Genomic DNA, 18,600 nt, shown 5'->3' with positions numbered 1-18,600 from the left:
TCATATTATCTTTACCCTTTATTGGTAATATTGAAATATAATATTTCTCCAAAAATCAACAATTAGGAGTCTGGGGAGAATCATCAAAAAGACAATTTATAATGTTTGACTAAAAGAAATCCCAGCCTTTTTACTATCCTACATGTTTAATTACTTCTTGTTACATAATCACATCGAAGAGTTTTATTATATTTGTAAATATTTTAGTTCATTGATGAATATTTTAGTTCATTTTGCTATGTTTGAAAATAAACACTAATAGTTAAAAATTGAGATTTTGTTGCTACGTAAAATACCACTTTATTAATACCTCATACGACATATAGCTAGTTAATTGTCACATAGGATCACAACTATCCCCTTTAAACACAGAGGCTCTTTATTAGATTTTTCCAAATCACATAGGCTAAATTCTAATATTTTAAATTACAAAGATTCAATTCTAACTTTTCTCAAAAGGAAAAAGAATATGAGAGAAAATATTGATTAAATGTGTTTTTTATTTTTTATCTTTTAAAATAAATAGGGAAAATCCAATTTTCCTCGCAAACAAGGTGGCCCTTTTTTTTTCTTTTTGGCATTTTTCATTCGTTATTCTACGTTCCTCTCAACTTCTTCACGTTGAATCAAAAAGGTTCTTGCCTTCTTGGATATCATCCAAGTTTACAAGTCTTCCCAATGTGATACTTGAAAACAGATCGAGAAGTGCTGGCCGAGGAGTCATAATTCTTGAGCTGCATTCTTCATTGTTGGCCTAAACTGAGGATTGGCGTTAATGCAAGCCAATGCTAGTTTAGTCATTGTGAGTATTTCTTCAGCCGCTTGAGCAGTAGGAATTGGTAAGCGCTTGTCAATAATATCCTTTAACTGTAAAGATTCCACATCATTTGACGATTCCAAAGGCGATAATGTCGTTGAAAGAGCGTATATGAGCTCACCAGGGTGATGCCCCATGATCGTTTCAAGTATCACTACTCCAAAACTATAAACATCACATTTTGGTGTAACCTTCGTTGTATATGCAAGCTCTGTAGGTAGATATATGATGTATTTAGAAGAATGTTCTAAAATAATCTTATAGAAATATGTTCATCATTTGGTAAGTCAGTTACCTGGAGCTATGTATCCATAAGTACCAGCTGTTGCGGTCCAAGTCGTTGAGCCGATGTCTACAAGTCTAGCTGTTCCAAAGTCGGAAATGTGAGCTTCATAGTTTGAATCCAATAATATATTGTTGCTCGAAATGTCTCTATGAATGATTGGAGGCACACAATCGTGATGCATGTAGTTTAGAGCATTCGCAATCCCTTTGACAACATTGATCCTTCTCATCCAATTCAATTCTTTTGCTAGCTCTTCATTACTCAACATGTTGGCCAAGTTTCCTCTTTCTAAGTACTCATAAACTAAAAGAGATTGTCGAGAGTGAAAACAGAACCCATAAAGCTTAACAATGTTTCGATGTCGGATTTTCGTCAATGCACTTATTTCACTCTCTGATGCTCTTTGATTTTCCAACTTGGAGTGATGAACAGAATGTAGTTTCTTCACTGCCACAACTTGGCCTGTTGACAACTTAGCCTTGTAAACACTTCCATGTCCTCCAACCCCAATACAATACTTATCATCAAAGCTTTCAGTTGCTTCACTTATGTCTCCATATACCAATTTTCCATCATAACTCCAAATTGAAAACAAATCTCCATTGTGTAAATCTCTCACCTTAACCTTCTCTCTTCTTTCACTTCTTTTCAGAGCACATACAAATCCAATGCTAATCCACAATCCTACTACCAAAACTGAAAAAGAAAGAATGAGAATCAAAGCAAGTGAAGAAATAGCTGCCTTCTTATCCTTCACATGAACTGGACAATTCTTCAAGCTGGTGTGGTTTCCACACAGGGCTTTGTTGTTCTCAAATGACTCTGCTGATGCTTCTTCGAAAGCCTTGCTCTCAGGAATTGGGCCTTCCAAGTCATTATATGACAAATCGACGAGCCGTAAACTCTTCAGTTGATCGAAAGCCGATGGGATCGAGCCAAAAAGATGATTGTGGGAGAGGTTTAGTACTTCTAGTTTCACCAGATTTGCAAGTTGCGGCGGAATAGCCCCGGAAAGAGTGTTGTGACTGAGATCCAACAACAACTGTAGACTGGCCATATTGCCAAACTCTATAGGAACGTTTCCTCCAAAGCTATTGCTTCTCAAGTTTAAATACAACAGCTTTGAGAGATCAGCTATTTGTTTTGGTATTGAGCCATTTAGTTTGTTGTCTGCTAGATCAATATATGATAGATCAGGCAAGGTTCCAATTTCTTGAGGTATATAACCAGAAAGCTTGTTGCTGCTCAAATTAAGGTAGATCAAGTACTTCAAATTTCCAACTTCTTTGGGAATTTGTCCTGAAAGATTGTTGGAAGACAGGTCAAGAACATGTAAGGGACTTGATTCTCCAAGTTCTGCTGGAATCTCTCCACTAATCTGGTTATCGGAGATCTTCAAGCTTTTGAGAAGTCGGCATTTTGCCCATTTTGGTGAAACTTCCCCATAGAAATCATTGTAACTAAGATCGATATAATCCAAGTTCGGATATATACCGAAATCTTCGGATATGTTTCCATGAAACTTGTTCCGATCGAGCCGAAGTCGAGTTAGACTGGTGCAGTTCTTTAGGCCTTTAGGGACAGAACCGCTGAAGTTGTTGTTACTAGCACAGAAGCAATGCAATAAGCCTCCATGACACAGAGTTTGTGGTAGAGAGCCAGAGATGGTATTGTTTGAGAGGAAGAAATGAGTCAAGTTGGTGAGTTTGTCAATCTCTTTTGGCAGCACACCAGACAATTGATTTCCATAGAGGGACAGCACTTTTAGACCAGAAATATCTCCTAAAGTCGGCGGGATCAAACCGGTCAGATTGTTTAAATGCAACCGAAGCTCAACAAGAAACGTCAACTTTCCTAGCTCAGATGGGATTGAGCCGGACAGAAGGTTGCTGCCAAGACTCAGAACTGAAAGGCTCCTCAAGTTTTGAATCGTCAATGGGATCGAACCCGAAAGAAGATTTTGTGAGAAGCTCAATGAAATAAGCTTCACCAACCCTCCAATCTCCTTTGGTATGCCTCCTTCAAAGCCATTGCTGCTGAGGTTGAGCTTGATCAGTTCAGGAAGCTTACCAATCGAAGGAGGGATGGTCCCGAAAAGTCGGTTACCGTAAAGATCAAGAGTAAGGAGATTGGGGAATGATGAGAAGTTGAAGTGTTCAAGAGTACCTATCAAGCCAATGTTTTTGAGAATGATATGATTCACAATTTGAGCATTGTTGCAAGTAATGCCTTCCCAATTGCAAGGACTTGGATTTGGAAGTGGGAGTAATTTCCATGAAGGAAGGAGAGCTTGAGAGCTGTTCTTAAGGCTAAACTTCCATTGAAGCAAAGCTTCAAGCTCTCCCTCTCTTTGTTGCTGTTGAATTGAAGAAGTAACATCAATGGGCCAATGAAAAATGAGAAAGATAAAGAAAAGATGTAGAACTGGCTTGATTTGCATCATCTAGAATTTCAAAAGCATGAAATTCCTTGGGTTAAATTCGTACTTCAAAACATATATGTGTTTGTTTGAGTGCGTGTGTGAAGAAAATTGGCCAAACCCAAAAACTGAGAGAGATTGCAACTGAACTGTTTCTTTTCCAACAATTGAAAGAGATTGGAGGGAGAGACAATATTTGGCTGATATTGGTTTCATTGTCTTTTTTCAAGGACAGTGAGGGATATTTCAAATTTCCATTATCAAGAATGGGATTAGTCAAAGATACTTAACACATCACTCTTGAAATTGAAGTGAAACACATGGATTTATCTGGCATGGAATAAAGAAATGAAAAGAAAGGTCAAATGAAGTAGTTTTCAAGAATATAATGCTATAGAGTAGGAGATGGACTGTCACAAAGTCAAATGGATTTATTGTATTTTGTTGGTGTTGATTTACATTTCAAAGTGGTCTTTACTCCACATATGATCTAAAACTCACCCCAAATTTTGGCTTTGACTTTTCAAACTTGCTCTCTCACCATTAACAATATAGGTGGCTTTGGTGGGACTTCATTTGTGGTGTGTTTATGTGGTGATTGCTCAGAAAAAATTTCTTACATTTGAAATATGGTAAATAAAAAGAATACTCAAAAATTTGTTTTGAAACATGCACTTTCATAAGTTTTAGATCGAAATCATGAATTTTTAGAAGTTTTAACTATGTCCTTGAACTTTTAAGAAAAAAAAATTAAAAAACGCTTTCATAGTTGGTATATGGACAAAAATCGATAGTACCTCATTTCAAAAATATTTTTAAACTTTCGAAAATTACATTTGTATCTTGAACCTTTAGAAAAATGTTTTAAATGTTGGTATGGTGAATTTCTTCGAAATTAACTTAGTTAGGAAAGAACCAAATTGAACAACCGGTATAGATACCATCATTTCTTTCTTCATATAGATACTTTCCTATTTCCCTATTTGTACAATTTTTACGTCAATTCCTCTTCAACATAATAAAAATTAGAACTTTTAAGTTAAAGCGTAAAATCCAATAAAATCTCACAACGTGTCAAATCAAAATCTTTCATCGATGAACCACCAAATATACAAAAGAGTCGACAAAGGAATAACCCAAGGTTTTTTTTATTGATCACAACAAATATACTGATTTTGAACTACAAACATAATTGACACGATTTTTATTACAAATTTGGTAGTACACATTCTTTTATCTTTTCGTGTATTATTCCCAAAAAATGTATTGACACTGACACACCTCCTAACCTAGAACGTTAACAAAAGATTATAAATAAAAGTATGTTAAATGTTTTGTGGTTATTAAAGAAGGCATGCAAATTTTCAATATTATTATAAATAACAAAACTGTTGAAAATATTTGTAAAACATAACCAAATTTCAAAGTAGTGATAACACTTCTATTAATATCTATCAATATCTCTAATAGTATGATAATCTTTTGTCGGTATCTGTCAGTATCACTAATAGCGTATGGTAGACTTTTATCAATGTTGTCTATCAATAATACCGATGGACACTAATAATCTATAACAAAGTCTATCAATACCTATCAATGATAGGTTTTGAAATTTTAATAGGTTTTGAAATTTTGGTAAATTTTGTAAATATTTGATTCATTTTGTTATAATTTAAAATGTTCAAATAGTTTTTTTCTTTTTTTTTTTGCGCTTGCAGTTATAGACTAATTTTTGTTTTGGTTTTCATTTTTACTCACGTGCATTTTTTAACCCTTTATAAGAAACCTTAAGTATGATAATATAAAGAATAATTTCTTCTAGTCTTGACAAATCTTGAATTGTTAAAGTTTGAATCGACTAATGAAATTGAAAAAGTGTAAACAAATAATTATCTATTCCCCCACATGTGATGAGATCTAAAGATTACAATAATTATATAATAAATATCTTATTTAGAAGGTGACATCATGGGGAAGAAGATGTAACGCGTCATAAATTCAGAAAATATATGCATCATAAAATATTAAAATATTTTCAAAATATGCAAAACTGTTAAATATATTTACAGAATATAGTACGTTTTTAGTCAATTGTAAATGTTGATAAATTCATGTCTGACAAATAATAAAAATCTATCATATCTATCACTTATAAATCTGAAATTTTGTTATGTTTTATATGTATTTTGATTGATTTTGTTGTATCTAAAAGTGCTCCCTTGTTAAATTTTATATCATATCAAAAGATTTTACAAATTGAACAATTGGTGAGAGATTTATGTCACATGGTCCAACGTAGATCTACCATGATAATAGATCATGTTGTGAGTCCAATTTGCTAGGTTTGAGTCATACTTATTAATAAAATAGATTGACTCAATTTAGCCAAAAAGCAATTTGATTCTTTGTTTAAATACGCTTTTATACCTCTGAATTTCTTGCATCGTTATTTCTTTTAACTAATGTTTCCACAAAAATTGTAGCTAAGATTTCAAAACTAAAGATAAAGTAAATAATAATTTTAAAACCTTGACTTTGAGGTCTCGCTTAAGATGGTAAGAAATTGGAAAACAAAAAATGTAAAAACATCAATAACCACCTTGTTCAATGGTTCTTTCACTTCTTTTATGAGGGCTCCCAACAAAATTACAAAAAGAAAAACAAATTTTCAGAAACCAAATCTTCTCATCTTCAAATTTCAACTTGGTTTAAAATTTGTGATGTCAAAAGAATCGACTTGGTTAAAAATTTGAAAGCAGAGATTTAGAGGTGAAAGATGTTTCAAAGGCCAAAACAGAATTGAGCCAAACATTTAATAATATAACGGGAAAACATCTGAAATTAACCGACTCCCCACCCTCCAATACTTGCAGAAAGGAAAGAGATGGGACCAAAGAAACTGTCATTTTTTAAATTGTGCAAATTGCTGCTTGATTTCATATTCCTCCATCTTTTAAACTCCAATGAAGATGACAACATTAAACGAAAATCAACAGGTAAGAGAGAATAATGTTCTTCCCTAATAATGATATTCAAATCAAACTCTACTATAATAATAACAAGTAAATAAATAAAAGAACCAAATAGGAAAAAGGACCTAAAACAATTAGAACCCAAGGAAGAAAACAGTATGAAAATGATTACCATTAGTTATGAAAACTAAGGCAGCTGCACAGCAGCCAGCTTGTGAGTCTAATGGACACCAAGAACCCATTCCCCATTACTGCAAATTCACCGTATAGAATCCCTGTCCTGGTGTTCATAAAATGAAAACTATGGAGAATGAAATGGAGTAGACACCTTCAATTGATACTCCAATTTACCCCTTTGGAGGTGGTGGTTGGCTCTGGTCACCCAACGTTGCTTAACGTTCATCAAACAAATAAGAAAGTACATATCTGGCGATGCATCAAAATTTCCTGTCCAGTACTACTCTTACAAATGTTCTCATTTTGTTTGGATAAAAAGAAAACATTGAAGTTTTAGTCTCATCATCCTCTCAATTGTACTTCAAAATTAATGTATATACACACACTACTTAAAAACCAATATTGTATATACACCACCCCCGAGATTGTGTTCAATCAATCATAAAAAAGGAGTGGACATAAAGAGCAGATGGAATATATATAGAATATATATTATAGAGTCCTCGTCCTGGTCTCAGAATGGACTATGGAGAATCTAATATAATATATATATATATATATATATATACACGAAGCCCTGATCTCATGAGTTCAATCAATCAATCAATCGTGCAGCAGGCAAAAAAATCAGAGGGGCAATATTTCAAAGTTCAAAACTAGTTACAGAAAACAACAGATTAAAAGCAAGCAAGTAGCCATCCCCGTATTCACCAAAATCAGAAACAAAGTAAGCAATGGAACCGAATTTTGCAAATCGATATTATAATTCTTCATAAATAAATTTTCTTTCAGGAGATGTTAAGCCACTATACATGCAGACCCTTATATTTAAAGGAAAGCAAGCATTGATACAGCCATTGCCGAGCAACTGAAGCATCATTGCCAGTCTCACCCCCCACAAGGGCAGCAACAGCCAATCGAACTCATGTCTATCGTACATCAACAAACGTATCTGCTATCAAACACCACAGCACCAATTGTGTAATCCGAAAGCTACAATACAGTCAGTCACCACATCAAGCAGCAAGAGATTGATCTAAATGTTTGGGATAGTAAACCTGTGAGTTTGAAGCCACCCCCTTCAAATAACATAGAAAACTAAAAACTTTTGTTACGATGGCTAAAAGTTCAAACCTGTAGCTAAATTATCTTCAACCAACTTTCACCATTAAAATCAATCAATACACCTCTCAAATGCATCATCAGCTATGCGTTAAAAAAAATCGATCAACATAGGTGGGTCAAACCTATATATCAAGGCCTCTAGATCTCCTTGCGGGTGAAAGTGCTTTCAAAACTTGGATAGACCAGAATGGATAATCAGGTCAAACATCAAATCCTAAAGCATTATTAAGTTTTTAAAAAACATTTAAACGTGACCAAAAACCTTACCAACAATTTTATCCAGTGAATATTAGTTAAGAAACTTCCCACAGCAACATCATACTTCATAGACAAATCATACTGATAAAGTCAGCAAACTGCTGCAACCAGCATCAAAGTCACGAACACCCATCTATCACATAGAAACAGCATCAACAGCCACAAAATCAACATCCGCCAATCAGGCGCCAGTCACTCTTACCCCGAACATAACTATAAAATCCAATAGAGGATTCATGATGAATAAGAATGGCTCAAATAAATTTAAAAAAATACAAGGAAAAAGAAAAAGACACCACAATTGCTCAAAACATAGTACTGGTACTACAGAGTAGAGAAGCAGAAATATAAAGGAAGAACATGTCCCGAAGCTATAACCTATGACTGGAAATAAGGATACAGACTGCAGAGGTAAAAAGTATCAAACTGATACAAGATAGTAGATAGGAACATGAAGCTCAATATATGAGAATTGAACACCATAGGAAAGTCCTACCAAAACTAGAATTTATAGTCTGATAACATTTTTAATCAACAAGTCCTCAAAGCATTCATTCCTGCCTGTTCGGTTATGTCCATAGTTCTCCTCCCATCCGTATTCACTTCTGTCAACATAAGCAAGCGAATAGTTAACTACTTAAACCAAGTCCAGTCTAATCAAAAAAAGTAAGTCATAAAGCAACTCACATCATCTGAATTTTGTGGGGATGGACTTCGTGAGTCGGCAGGTCGCCCTCTCGGTGAAACACTCCTAGAAGTTGGAGACCTTCCACCACCATTACCATTTCTTTCAGGACTTTCATCCCTGGGAGATGGACTCCTACGAGGAGAGAGGCTCCTTCGAGGAGATGGACTCCTTCTTGGACTAGGGCTTCGTCTACCAGGAGAACCACTGTAGCATATAAAACAATGACTGGTTAGAAATAAAATTCCCCAATCCGCACTTTTACCCAAAGAGATAAAGATTATTAGTTATAAAATTCCCAACTTCTGTCTAATTGGATAAAAATTACAACTTCACAACCTGTCCACAGAACGACTACGGCCACGACTTCGGCTACGGCTAACACTACGACTTCTTCGCTCATCATCATAGCGTCCTCTTCCCCTTCCCTTGGAGTAATCAGGACTAGGTCGCCTAGGACTAATGCTCCGGCTTCGTCTGCGATGGTCTCTTTCCCTCTCCCTTTCTCTACCACGCCTATCACGATCACTCCTGTCCAAGCTTCGGCTTCTGCTTCTGCTTCTACTTCTCCTCCTATAATCCCTGTCTCTGTAATCATCCCGATATCTGAAAGTAAGAAACTACAGTAAGTAATTTGATTTTTGGGGAACATCAAAATATAAATGGACTACATTAGCCAGTACTGAATTCAAATAAGTGACTTCAAAATAATAAGAGGCTTTAAAAATGGACAAAACCTGGATCCATGAAAGAAAAAGGTTTCAGCGCCACTACCTACTCCTAGCAATATTATATAGAGTGCAATACACTACTACAATCTCCTTTTAGATCTTAAAATATTTCACGTTGCCACAATTATGGCATCTCATGTTAAATAACATGCCATAGCAACTCTAGAAAATGAAGGTCAATGGATGCAAGATCTTTGAACCTTCTATCTGAGATAGCAGATACGAAACTTTGCCAAAGTAAACAATAAACCACAGCACAAACAGTTTCACAGTAATCTAAGGGTTCAAAAATTGTGGCTGCATCATTTTTTCGAATATCCTACGCCAACAGGAGATTTTTCCCTTGACATCTAAAGCTAGTGAAATAATAATTCCATTAAGGAACAACAATGACAAAACTAGATTCTTCAAGGACAAGGATAACAAATATTCAATCTGAATTTTAAAAAAAATATAAAAAATTAAAAATAAAAACAGCATCTTAAAAGAAATTTCCTGTGAATGTGGAGGAGAAAATTACCGTCTCCTTGGACTTCGACTTCTAGACCTGTATCTTGACTTGGGAAATGCTTCGCTGATCTTCCCTTTGTGACTAAAAGCATATTTAGTCATGGATATAATATGGATTAGCAAAACAAATATATCTGAAGTTAAAACGTCAAGCGTAAACATGACAACTTATTGCGAAAAACCACTACTTCATTACTCACATCCTTTCTGCATTTGGACCATATTTAGCAAACTGAACAGTTATCTCTCGTCCATCAACCATAGTGCCTGGAATATAACAGAATCAAAATATATATAAATATATATCCGTTTTCAAATTAACATGCAGCAGATTAGTACCCCGAGCCAACTACATTAAGAACTTATCAAACGGTGAGGAATAGAGGCATAACTGAAATTCAAAACCAGAAATAACAATGAAGTGACTGCATCAATTTCAGAAAAATTTGAACTTCTAAACCCAAACTGATTTGAATAACGCCCTAACAATAATCAACCTTCTCTCCTCAAACAAAAGTATCAAGCATTCCCCTTGTAACTCATATCCACAAATTACTTGCACATGGAGAGGGCAATAACAAAATCAAACAGGAGACAAAAAAAAACAAAAACCAAAAAAAAAAAGTAGCTGGTGTACCATCTAGCCTCTCCACTGCTTTCTGGGCTTCATCTGCATATTTGTAACGCACAAATGCAAAGCCTCTGGAATCACCAGTCCTGAACCACAATATAACATAACAAAATAATCAAAACGAGAATAAAGTATTCCCAATAAAAAATGAATAAACAGAGGAGCCAAAAAATCCCCAACTAAGTCCAAGCAGCATTTAAGTTGAATGAAGAATATCATTTCACCGTCACGTACAACTGATTCCATAAGAACCAGACGAAAATCAATAAAAAGGAAATCACTTCAATCCTAAACCCCTAAACGTTCAATCTAACTAACAAGAAACTCTTCCCAGCTATTATATATATAATATACATAAAGATATCAATCATCTCTTACATAAATCCAACAAATTCCATAATATAAAAAAATAAAAAGAAGAAGAAGAAAAGGGATATAGAAACGCAACAGATAAGAGAATTATACCTTCGATCTCTGGGGATGAAGATATCAACAACCTTCCCATACTTATGGAAAAGCGGGTAGAGGTCATCCGCAGTGGTACCTACAAAACCACATTAAAATCCGAGTGGGAACTGAATAAGATACAGAACCAGACAATAAATGAAAGAAAGAGAGAGAGAGAGAGAGAGACGCACGGAAGGTGATGTTGAGCACGAGAAGCGAATAGGTATCTGTAATATCTGGAGGACCAGACCTTCCAAAGTGAGACATGTTGGTGCAAGGAAGAGGAAGAAGATTAGGGTTAGGGTTAGAGAAGATAGATGGAGAAGAAAACTCCTTGAAGAAAGAACTATCCTGAAATGCCCAGACACAATATTTATAGAGATGGAGGAATAAATCAGCAAAATAGGTATTCCTAAATTGTCCCTTCTATTACCCTTTAATTACGTGTGTGCCATCTCCACACTTTTTTTTCTTTCTTTTTTATACAAATGTACCGTTTGACCCACCAACTTTTGAAGACAGACGATAACAAGTCAAAAATAGGAATTTATATATTTGTTATATGTGCTCTTAATCAAGAAAAAAAAAATGTAAAATAGTGTGGTAAATTTTTTTAAATTAGAAGAAAATAGGTTACGAGAAAGTATATTTTAGATATAATAATTAAAATATTTGTAATTATTAAATATGATTGTATAGTTAGTACATGAACGAAAACCATTTTTATACATTATATTACTTATCGTTTTATTTTATCTCCCCCGTCCTTCTATCTATGGTCTAACCCACGAACTCCTAGGTTTGCGCCTGTTCGTAGTTACTAAACTTTTAAAAAATATGTCATGAATTCTTGATTTTTATGCTAATAAACTCAAAATTAAATGTTATATTACACATTAAGCATTTTCTATATTAGTAGATTTAGTATACATAGATGTAAATTTAGGAATTTACTAATTTTCAAAACTCAGTGTGAGTCTAATAAGTCTATAAATGAATGGGTTAGCATGTCCATTACACACTAAGTGTTGGAATTTATTATTTTTCATAAAGAAATTTGATGATTATATGCATGAATGTATGGGTAATTGTATATACAAAATTTAGATTATCGTATTCTATCAAATTGTTGGTAAAAGTCTATAAGTGATGAAGTTTTTCACTTATAAATTTTCCTTTACACTTATTTATTAGTCTTGAGAATGCTACTCATTGCAATTACCTTGATCATGAGTTGTTGTCCATGTTTAGTGTTTGGGAGTAGCGTGAAGGAGTTTATAGAGAAGTTGTTCTAGAAAAAGGTAACTTTTCAAATGCTAACATTCTTAACAACGAGCATAACAGCAACTAATAATGTCCTTTGCACATAAAAAAACAACCCTAACTATAGTTTGTAATCAACTTCCAAGACTACACTCCTAGTTATACCATACCTGAAAACATGTCACTCTTTTCACAGTATGCAACAAAAGATTTCCGGTCTCAAGGGTCTCCAACTAATCACTTTATTGATACATATTGATATGCAACAAATTGAGTCTTGTTCTTTGGCTTCTGCACTTATTGTTGAGTTCAATTCAAGTTAGTAGATAGAACTACTTGAAATTCGTGTCGTGTCATAACATAGCATAAAATTCACTTGCCCCATTGAACTTTTGCATTACTATAATGTAACGTCGCCTCCGATAGCACCTTGTCCTGTAAAAAGAACCACATAATTCACATAAGTTATGAGAATAACAGAAATATCCTGAGATAATACATAATTCTTCTATTCTTTTCTCTTGCAAGACTGAAGTATTGTTCCTTAAGCTTTTTTGTACCCTTCCTATATTTTCATAAGGAAATGAAATATGTTGACAAATGAGGAACTTTTCTACCTAAATTTATAAATGAATGATAAAGCAATTCTGAACAACAAAATATCTAGCACTTCAAGACTAGCAAAATGTTGATATATGGACATAAGCATTGACAGTTTTTTTTTTTAATTAAGAGAAAATGCAATACTTGTTAGGAACCATCTTTTGCATACAGAACCCTACGGAAAATAAAGGAACTTCAAAGTTAATTGTATTGTAAATCTCACAATGTTTGAGATCATGAACTTTGAGATAAAAGAAAAAATAGAGATCATGAACTTGGTGATAGAGGTATCACAAGTAGATTTATGTAATGTGAAAAACATTTCATTTTCTTAAGCCATCTTTGTTATCAGTACTAGAAATTCATTTGCTTTGTTTACCATCCAACAAGATTTTATGGTTTAATCTTTCAGATACCAATTTCTAAGGGATGAGGAAAGAAGAAGAAAAAAATAAATTTAAGTCCAAAAGTCCCTGGATATACCGAATGCAGAAAGAAACTGAAATATGTCAAACAAATAATTAGCTGGGCAAGTCTCATCAAACTCAGCATCATTTTTTGTAATAATAACAAGAGTTGATCAAACACGGACAAAACTACTAGAAATACAATAGGCTAAAGAAACCACCCTTTGATATTCGTGAGCATTAGTTGAATTAGAATGCATGCAAGAACGAGAATGCACTAACCAATAAGACATCAGTGAAATTAATTTATGCAATTCAGCTGCCGCAAAATTGTGTAGTTCAAAGAAGCTTCAACTGAATTCTTGAACTGTGAATGAATAAAGTAGAACCAGAATTGTAGAATGAAAGTTAATAAGGCCCCATAAAGTGTGTATGTGCAGAAAGAAATTTTCAGGAGCACACACCAGCGGATTTAGTATAGGCCCAGGGAGCCGAACCCCCCTCAACTTTATTGTCTTTATATGATAAATATAAATAAAACTATTTAATTTTTAATACTTATAGTTAGCTTAGTGGTTCCTCTGTCTCAATATATTTTCTGGATCCGCCACTGCGAGCACAAGAGGAGGAGACTTCAGACTACTTCGTTTCGAACTGGTCAAGCAAAATCCTAGTCATTCAATCATACATGGTGAATTCTAAAATTCAGAACCAATCCCATTATTGATTGTGGAGGAATCTGTCAAAGACCTCCCAGTGAATGGTGAACAGAAATACAAAACAAATGAATACTAGCAACTATAGCTGTGCTGACCTAGATGACAATAGGATTCGTAAAAGATTCTAGATTCTTGAAAGCTTTAAATATAATACTACATAAAAGCACCGTAAGAAAACCATATATCTTAGCTTAAAAGCTCAAGCGCCAGTGAGCATGGTGGTTGTGATGGGATAATAGGTTTTAGCCTTTCATATGGCCAACCAAACAGCAAAGAAAAAATCTTAAGATCTGAAAGTGGCAATCTTGACAGCAACAACAAAAGTAGAAAGAGGAAGCTAACACAAGGAATCAGATATGATTATGAGTTGCGACTAATGAGTTATGAATTTATGGTGCTTGCTGACCTTGAACCTTCGAAGAAAAACCACAAGTAGTCAAATGCTTTGCAAGTGCCACTCCTAGCTCTTCCCTCCAGTTGGGTGTGATTTTTGCTTCAGCTACAGGCCACACGATTGCCGTCTCAGAAGCAAGGTCAACACTAGCATGTGACACTTGTGGCTATCCATAATACAAAAAGAATAACAATGAAGAATTACTTAGAGGGCAGAGAAAGTCTGTAGTCTTACTGGCAGATTAAAATCAATACTGATTGAAAAGAAAATGAAATTATCAAGCCGCATGTTCACCTTTAATACCATATCAAACCGTGGTCAATTAAAAAATCTAAGCTGGTTGATTATGATAAATTTAATCTTCCACATATATATTCTTTAACACCAGTAGAGGAGAGCTAGAAATGTAAAACAAGTAATTTCAATACTGAAAATGCAATTATACCCTGTAACAATCCCTCTTCGATCTCTTATTCTTAGATATCAATCAAACAACAGAAAATTGTTTTTAGGATAAGAAAAAACAATCAAGTCCTACACTATGCAGTTTCTACATTGTAAATTCAACCATAGATTGTAAATTCAACCAGCAACTAAAAAAATAGGGATTAGTCTATTGATAATATGGGTTCTTCTCAAAACCCAAGTACCAATAGTAGGAGTAGCCATCTATTTGCATTGTGAGGTCTTTCGATTCGTCTAATGTGGAATCTCAACTTAAGGTGCATTTGGGCTCTAAGGGTTTTGATACTATTGGATAACATGGATTCTTCCCAAAACCAATTGGCAAATAGCTCATCTCTCTTACTTAGATAATGACAAGTAAAACAGACAAGAAGAAAGCAAAAGTATATATAACCACCTGACTTTCAAGGATCCTCTTGACACTCGCACAACACCCCTTGCACGTCATCCCCTATACCAAAGAGAACAAAACCCATCAAAATTAGCACCAATCGAAACCCGAAAACATGTAGAACTCGTCTCATACTCCAACACCGATAACAATGACGTCTGCAGACAGCGTGGCATCGTCGTCAGCTTCTCCAGCAAGCAATTTCGAGTCGACATCGCTGCCGTTTGGTCCACCATCATCGCCGCCACCACCTCCGCCGCCGCTCTCTCCTCGAACGCCGCCATTGCCATTACCTGAAGCAAAAACGGAGACGAATTTCTGACGACGGTGTATGGGAGGAAGAGCAGCTCGAAGCGGGAAAGAAAGAGTTGAGATAGTGGAAATGGAGGTGAAGGAGCTGCGGGGGATGGTGGAGAGAGTAGAGAGAAAGGAATTGGAGGCCATTAGAGAGATGGCGGAATCCATGGAAGAAATGAATCTCTCCGGGTAGAGAAAAATGGTCAACCACTCGACTGATGGGCGCTTTTGTGTCCGTCAGTTTTTCCCCCACTTTTCTTCAAAAAATGTGCTCACTTATTATCATATTATTATTGTTCTTATTTAACACGTGGTCGGTGACTATATTTATAAATTATACTCTCACTGAACATAGATACTTAGGTCTTGTTTATCTGTTCCTAAAATTATACTTAAGTTTTATTGATAGATCAATCGTAATAAACAATAATCATAAATGTAATTGAGTTGCTTTAGCTAAAACTGTGAGTTTTCTCAAAATTTAACAAAAAAAAACGTGTTAGAATGAAGTTTTTTTTACATAAATGTAGTTATAACCGTAATGGTAATATGTAATTTTCGACGCATCACTCGTTGATGGGATTGTGGCTTTTGTTTATAAATTTGGACGTGCATATTATGTGTATGCATAAAATAGGTTAACAACACTAAACGTAATCACATGGAGTGCACTTTTTAAATTACAGTTCATTCATTCTCATTACACTTGAGTGACACGATGGATGTTTCAATTTAATTTTTTTTAAATTTCACATTTTTACTATTACTCGTTTTAGCGTTTAACGGTAATTTTCAATTAAATGATTTAAAATAATTATGATGTGGTTTTTTTTATATTTAATTTTAAGTTGATGAAATATTAGTGAAATTTAATTACTAGGCAACAACATCGAAAGACAAAAAAATAGAATTGAATAAATGAGTATCGAGTAAAATAGAAAAATAAATAAACAATATAATATCGAATTATTAAAAATTATAATATTTCGATACTTAAAAACTAAATCAAAATTGAATGCAACATGTTTTAAAGCACATGGATACCAAATCCAAAATCTAGGTTCTTCTTATTATTACTGTGTATAAAAAAATCATGAACGAGACCTTAACGGTAAATTAACCCAAGTATTAATGAAAGTTTATTATTCACTGAACTATAGAAAACAATAATGTAAGGAAAATTGTTATGGATAACAAACAGATGAAACTATTTAAAATCTAAAAAAAAAAAAGATAAAATTCGATAGATTTTACTATATTTTGTGTGTATATATATTGTTAATTTTAAAAACGTCTCGTAATGTAATATAGGTCTACAACGAAGACTTAATATGTCGAGAGTTCTTTAACTTATATTTGAAGTACAATGTATTTGTATTGTTAATTGCATTGATAGTTTGCCTACACGTTGTTTAATTTCAACTTATTTATTTTATTAATCTATCTAAGGTGTTACCAACTAAATTCAATTGTGGTATTCAAACGAGGTGTTGGATGTGACTCCACCACATCACGTATGAATTACCTTTATAAAGTTATAACTTAACTTCTGTTTTTTACGAGGTATAACGAACCTCTTTAACTTAATCTGCAAACAAAAAGCAACGTAATCGAAAAGGTCAAAAAAGTCAAAAACTCGTGCATTCTTAGTTAGATAAAAATCTTATTCCCACCCGTTTTTGCTATGGTGACAACCCCAAATTCGTCATTCCTACATATTTCTCAATAACTTGGGGCTTTCCCATGAACGGGCCAAATCCACGGCCCATTTTGTTGATGAGATCCAAATTGCCATAATTGGAAGAGAGGCCGAGGCCCACTAAAGAAACTAAGGTACGTAATCTATGTAAAGTCCTCAATTCAATTGGAATAAGAGTGTGTGTATTTATCCTCTCATCAATTATATTTTATCCTCATATTCCATAATTATTTTATTTATTCTTATTTTTCTTTTCCATTCCAATTGAGTTTCAATTTATTCAATTAAAATATCGAAGCAAAGTACAGAATTAAAATGACATAGCTGAGACCATCAAACTATTTCAATTCACCGTTCGATCATTTTCATTTTTCAATTGCAAAATTATGTGAAATGCATGCGGAGTTTTACTTAGGTTTAAAATATTTCAGGAAAGAAAGAAAAAGTTATTACCAAAACTTTAAAAACAGTGTAAGCTGTTATTTGTACGTTAAAATATCGTTTTAGTTCTTATATTTGGAAACATGTTTAATTTCGATGGTTGAACTTTATTCTCTGTAATTTTAAATTTATATAACGTCGATTAAAAAAGAAAAAAAAGACCTGTAATTATCGATGTTTCTATAAATTTTGAAACACATATTTTATTCTCTAAAAGTTATTATTATTATTATATAATAAAAACTAACTTTAAAAGCTTAGATCTAAATCTACTAAAAACAAGAAAAAGTAAAATTATACAAAATAAATTCAGGCACAAATTTCAAAGTTGAAAACCAAAATAAAATTTTGAATAAAATACCATTTTGGTTCAAATACTTTATTTTTTATTTTTTGAATTTTAATATTTATACATCAAATAAATCTTAAATTTAGTGGATCGAGGTTAACTTTTATTTGAACCAATTAAATAATCGCAATATGTGAATATATTTTTTAAAAATTTAGAATAAAAATACTAATAAAAAAACAAAATTAATTTTAAAAATTAGAAAATCGTCAAAAATGAAAATAGACAAATTATTTACCTTCCATAGCTAAATCAAGTGTAATAATTTTTTTCTCATTTAATGATTTTTTGCCATAACACGTAGATAGTTTGTATTCTTTTATTATTTTTTGTAAAAAAATTCTCAGAAAATATATAATAAAAACTAGAAAACTATATTTAAGATTTATCGAAATATCATGAACTAAAACCGAAGATTTAAAAACAAAAATATTATTTAAACATAATAGCTTATTAGTATAGTGGTGAGATATTTGGTCATAAAAGCAAAGGGGGGAATTGGCGCGTTACGGCC

General features: G+C 33.5%; 3 protein-coding genes across 10 annotated transcripts; all 3 read right to left on the bottom strand.

The window, feature by feature from the left end:
* Window positions 1-482: 482 nt before the first annotated feature.
* LOC103495428 (MDIS1-interacting receptor like kinase 2-like) lies at window positions 483-3,696 on the bottom strand. The gene is made up of 2 exons (XM_008456989.3): window positions 1,113-3,696; window positions 483-1,028 (listed from the first exon to the last, which is right to left on the bottom strand). The coding sequence occupies exons 1-2, from the start codon at window positions 3,544-3,546 to the stop codon at window positions 721-723; spliced, it is 2,742 nt and encodes a 913-aa protein (XP_008455211.2). The 5' UTR covers window positions 3,547-3,696; the 3' UTR covers window positions 483-720.
* Window positions 3,697-7,406: 3,710 nt separating this feature from the next.
* LOC103495427 (serine/arginine-rich splicing factor SC35) lies at window positions 7,407-11,417 on the bottom strand. Of its 7 annotated transcripts, XR_007820428.1 has the most exons (11): window positions 11,250-11,417; window positions 11,077-11,155; window positions 10,618-10,697; window positions 10,181-10,247; window positions 9,991-10,062; window positions 9,079-9,345; window positions 8,742-8,946; window positions 8,551-8,659; window positions 8,064-8,267; window positions 7,806-7,968; window positions 7,407-7,707 (listed from the first exon to the last, which is right to left on the bottom strand). XR_007820428.1 is itself a non-coding variant. In XM_008456987.3 (8 exons), the coding sequence occupies exons 1-8, from the start codon at window positions 11,323-11,325 to the stop codon at window positions 8,654-8,656; spliced, it is 852 nt and encodes a 283-aa protein (XP_008455209.1). In that variant the 5' UTR covers window positions 11,326-11,417; the 3' UTR covers window positions 7,407-8,653. The 7 variants fall into 7 exon arrangements, 2 of the variants coding, with proteins under 2 accessions (XP_008455209.1, XP_050940091.1); XR_538864.3 differs by having other exon boundaries at window positions 7,806-8,267; XR_538865.3 differs by having other exon boundaries at window positions 7,407-7,968.
* A 927-nt stretch (window positions 11,418-12,344) lies between these two features.
* LOC103495426 (copper-transporting ATPase PAA1, chloroplastic-like) lies at window positions 12,345-15,866 on the bottom strand. 2 transcript variants are annotated; one of them, XR_538862.3, is made up of 5 exons: window positions 15,436-15,861; window positions 15,307-15,360; window positions 14,457-14,610; window positions 13,614-13,698; window positions 12,345-12,756 (listed from the first exon to the last, which is right to left on the bottom strand). XR_538862.3 is itself a non-coding variant. In XM_008456985.3 (4 exons), the coding sequence occupies exons 1-4, from the start codon at window positions 15,763-15,765 to the stop codon at window positions 12,722-12,724; spliced, it is 573 nt and encodes a 190-aa protein (XP_008455207.1). In that variant the 5' UTR covers window positions 15,766-15,866; the 3' UTR covers window positions 12,345-12,721. The 2 variants fall into 2 exon arrangements, 1 of the variants encoding a protein (XP_008455207.1); XM_008456985.3 differs by lacking the exon at window positions 13,614-13,698 and having other exon boundaries at window positions 15,436-15,866.
* Window positions 15,867-18,600: the final 2,734 nt, after the last annotated feature.

The sequence above is a fragment of the Cucumis melo genome, chromosome 1 (genome assembly GCF_025177605.1).
Source record: "Cucumis melo cultivar AY chromosome 1, USDA_Cmelo_AY_1.0, whole genome shotgun sequence".
Taxonomy (NCBI): Eukaryota; Viridiplantae; Streptophyta; class Magnoliopsida; order Cucurbitales; family Cucurbitaceae; genus Cucumis; species Cucumis melo.
The sequence above is the reverse complement of the archived record's forward strand: the minus strand, read 5'-3'. Positions and strand labels throughout refer to the sequence as shown.

Excerpts from the sequence above, each read along its gene's own strand:
- LOC103495428 (XM_008456989.3), bottom strand. The coding sequence starts at position 3,546 with ATGATGCAAATCAAGCCAGTTCTACATCTTTTCTTTATCTTTCTCATT. Across the intron at positions 1,029-1,112 it reads TTATGGATACATAGCTCCAG|AGCTTGCATATACAACGAAG; the intron begins GTAACTGACTTA and ends ATCTACCTACAG.
- LOC103495427 (XM_008456987.3), bottom strand. The coding sequence starts at position 11,325 with ATGTCTCACTTTGGAAGGTCTGGTCCTCCAGATATTACAGATACCTAT. Across the intron at positions 9,346-9,990 it reads AGTCGAAGTCCAAGGAGACG|ATATCGGGATGATTACAGAG; the intron begins GTAATTTTCTCC and ends TCTTACTTTCAG. Across the intron at positions 8,947-9,078 it reads CGTAGTCGTTCTGTGGACAG|TGGTTCTCCTGGTAGACGAA; the intron begins GTTGTGAAGTTG and ends TATATGCTACAG.
- LOC103495426 (XM_008456985.3), bottom strand. The coding sequence starts at position 15,765 with ATGGATTCCGCCATCTCTCTAATGGCCTCCAATTCCTTTCTCTCTACT. Across the intron at positions 14,611-15,306 it reads AGAGGATCCTTGAAAGTCAG|CCACAAGTGTCACATGCTAG; the intron begins GTGGTTATATAT and ends TATTATGGATAG. Across the intron at positions 12,757-14,456 it reads TTTTTCTTCGAAGGTTCAAG|GACAAGGTGCTATCGGAGGC; the intron begins GTCAGCAAGCAC and ends TTCTTTTTACAG.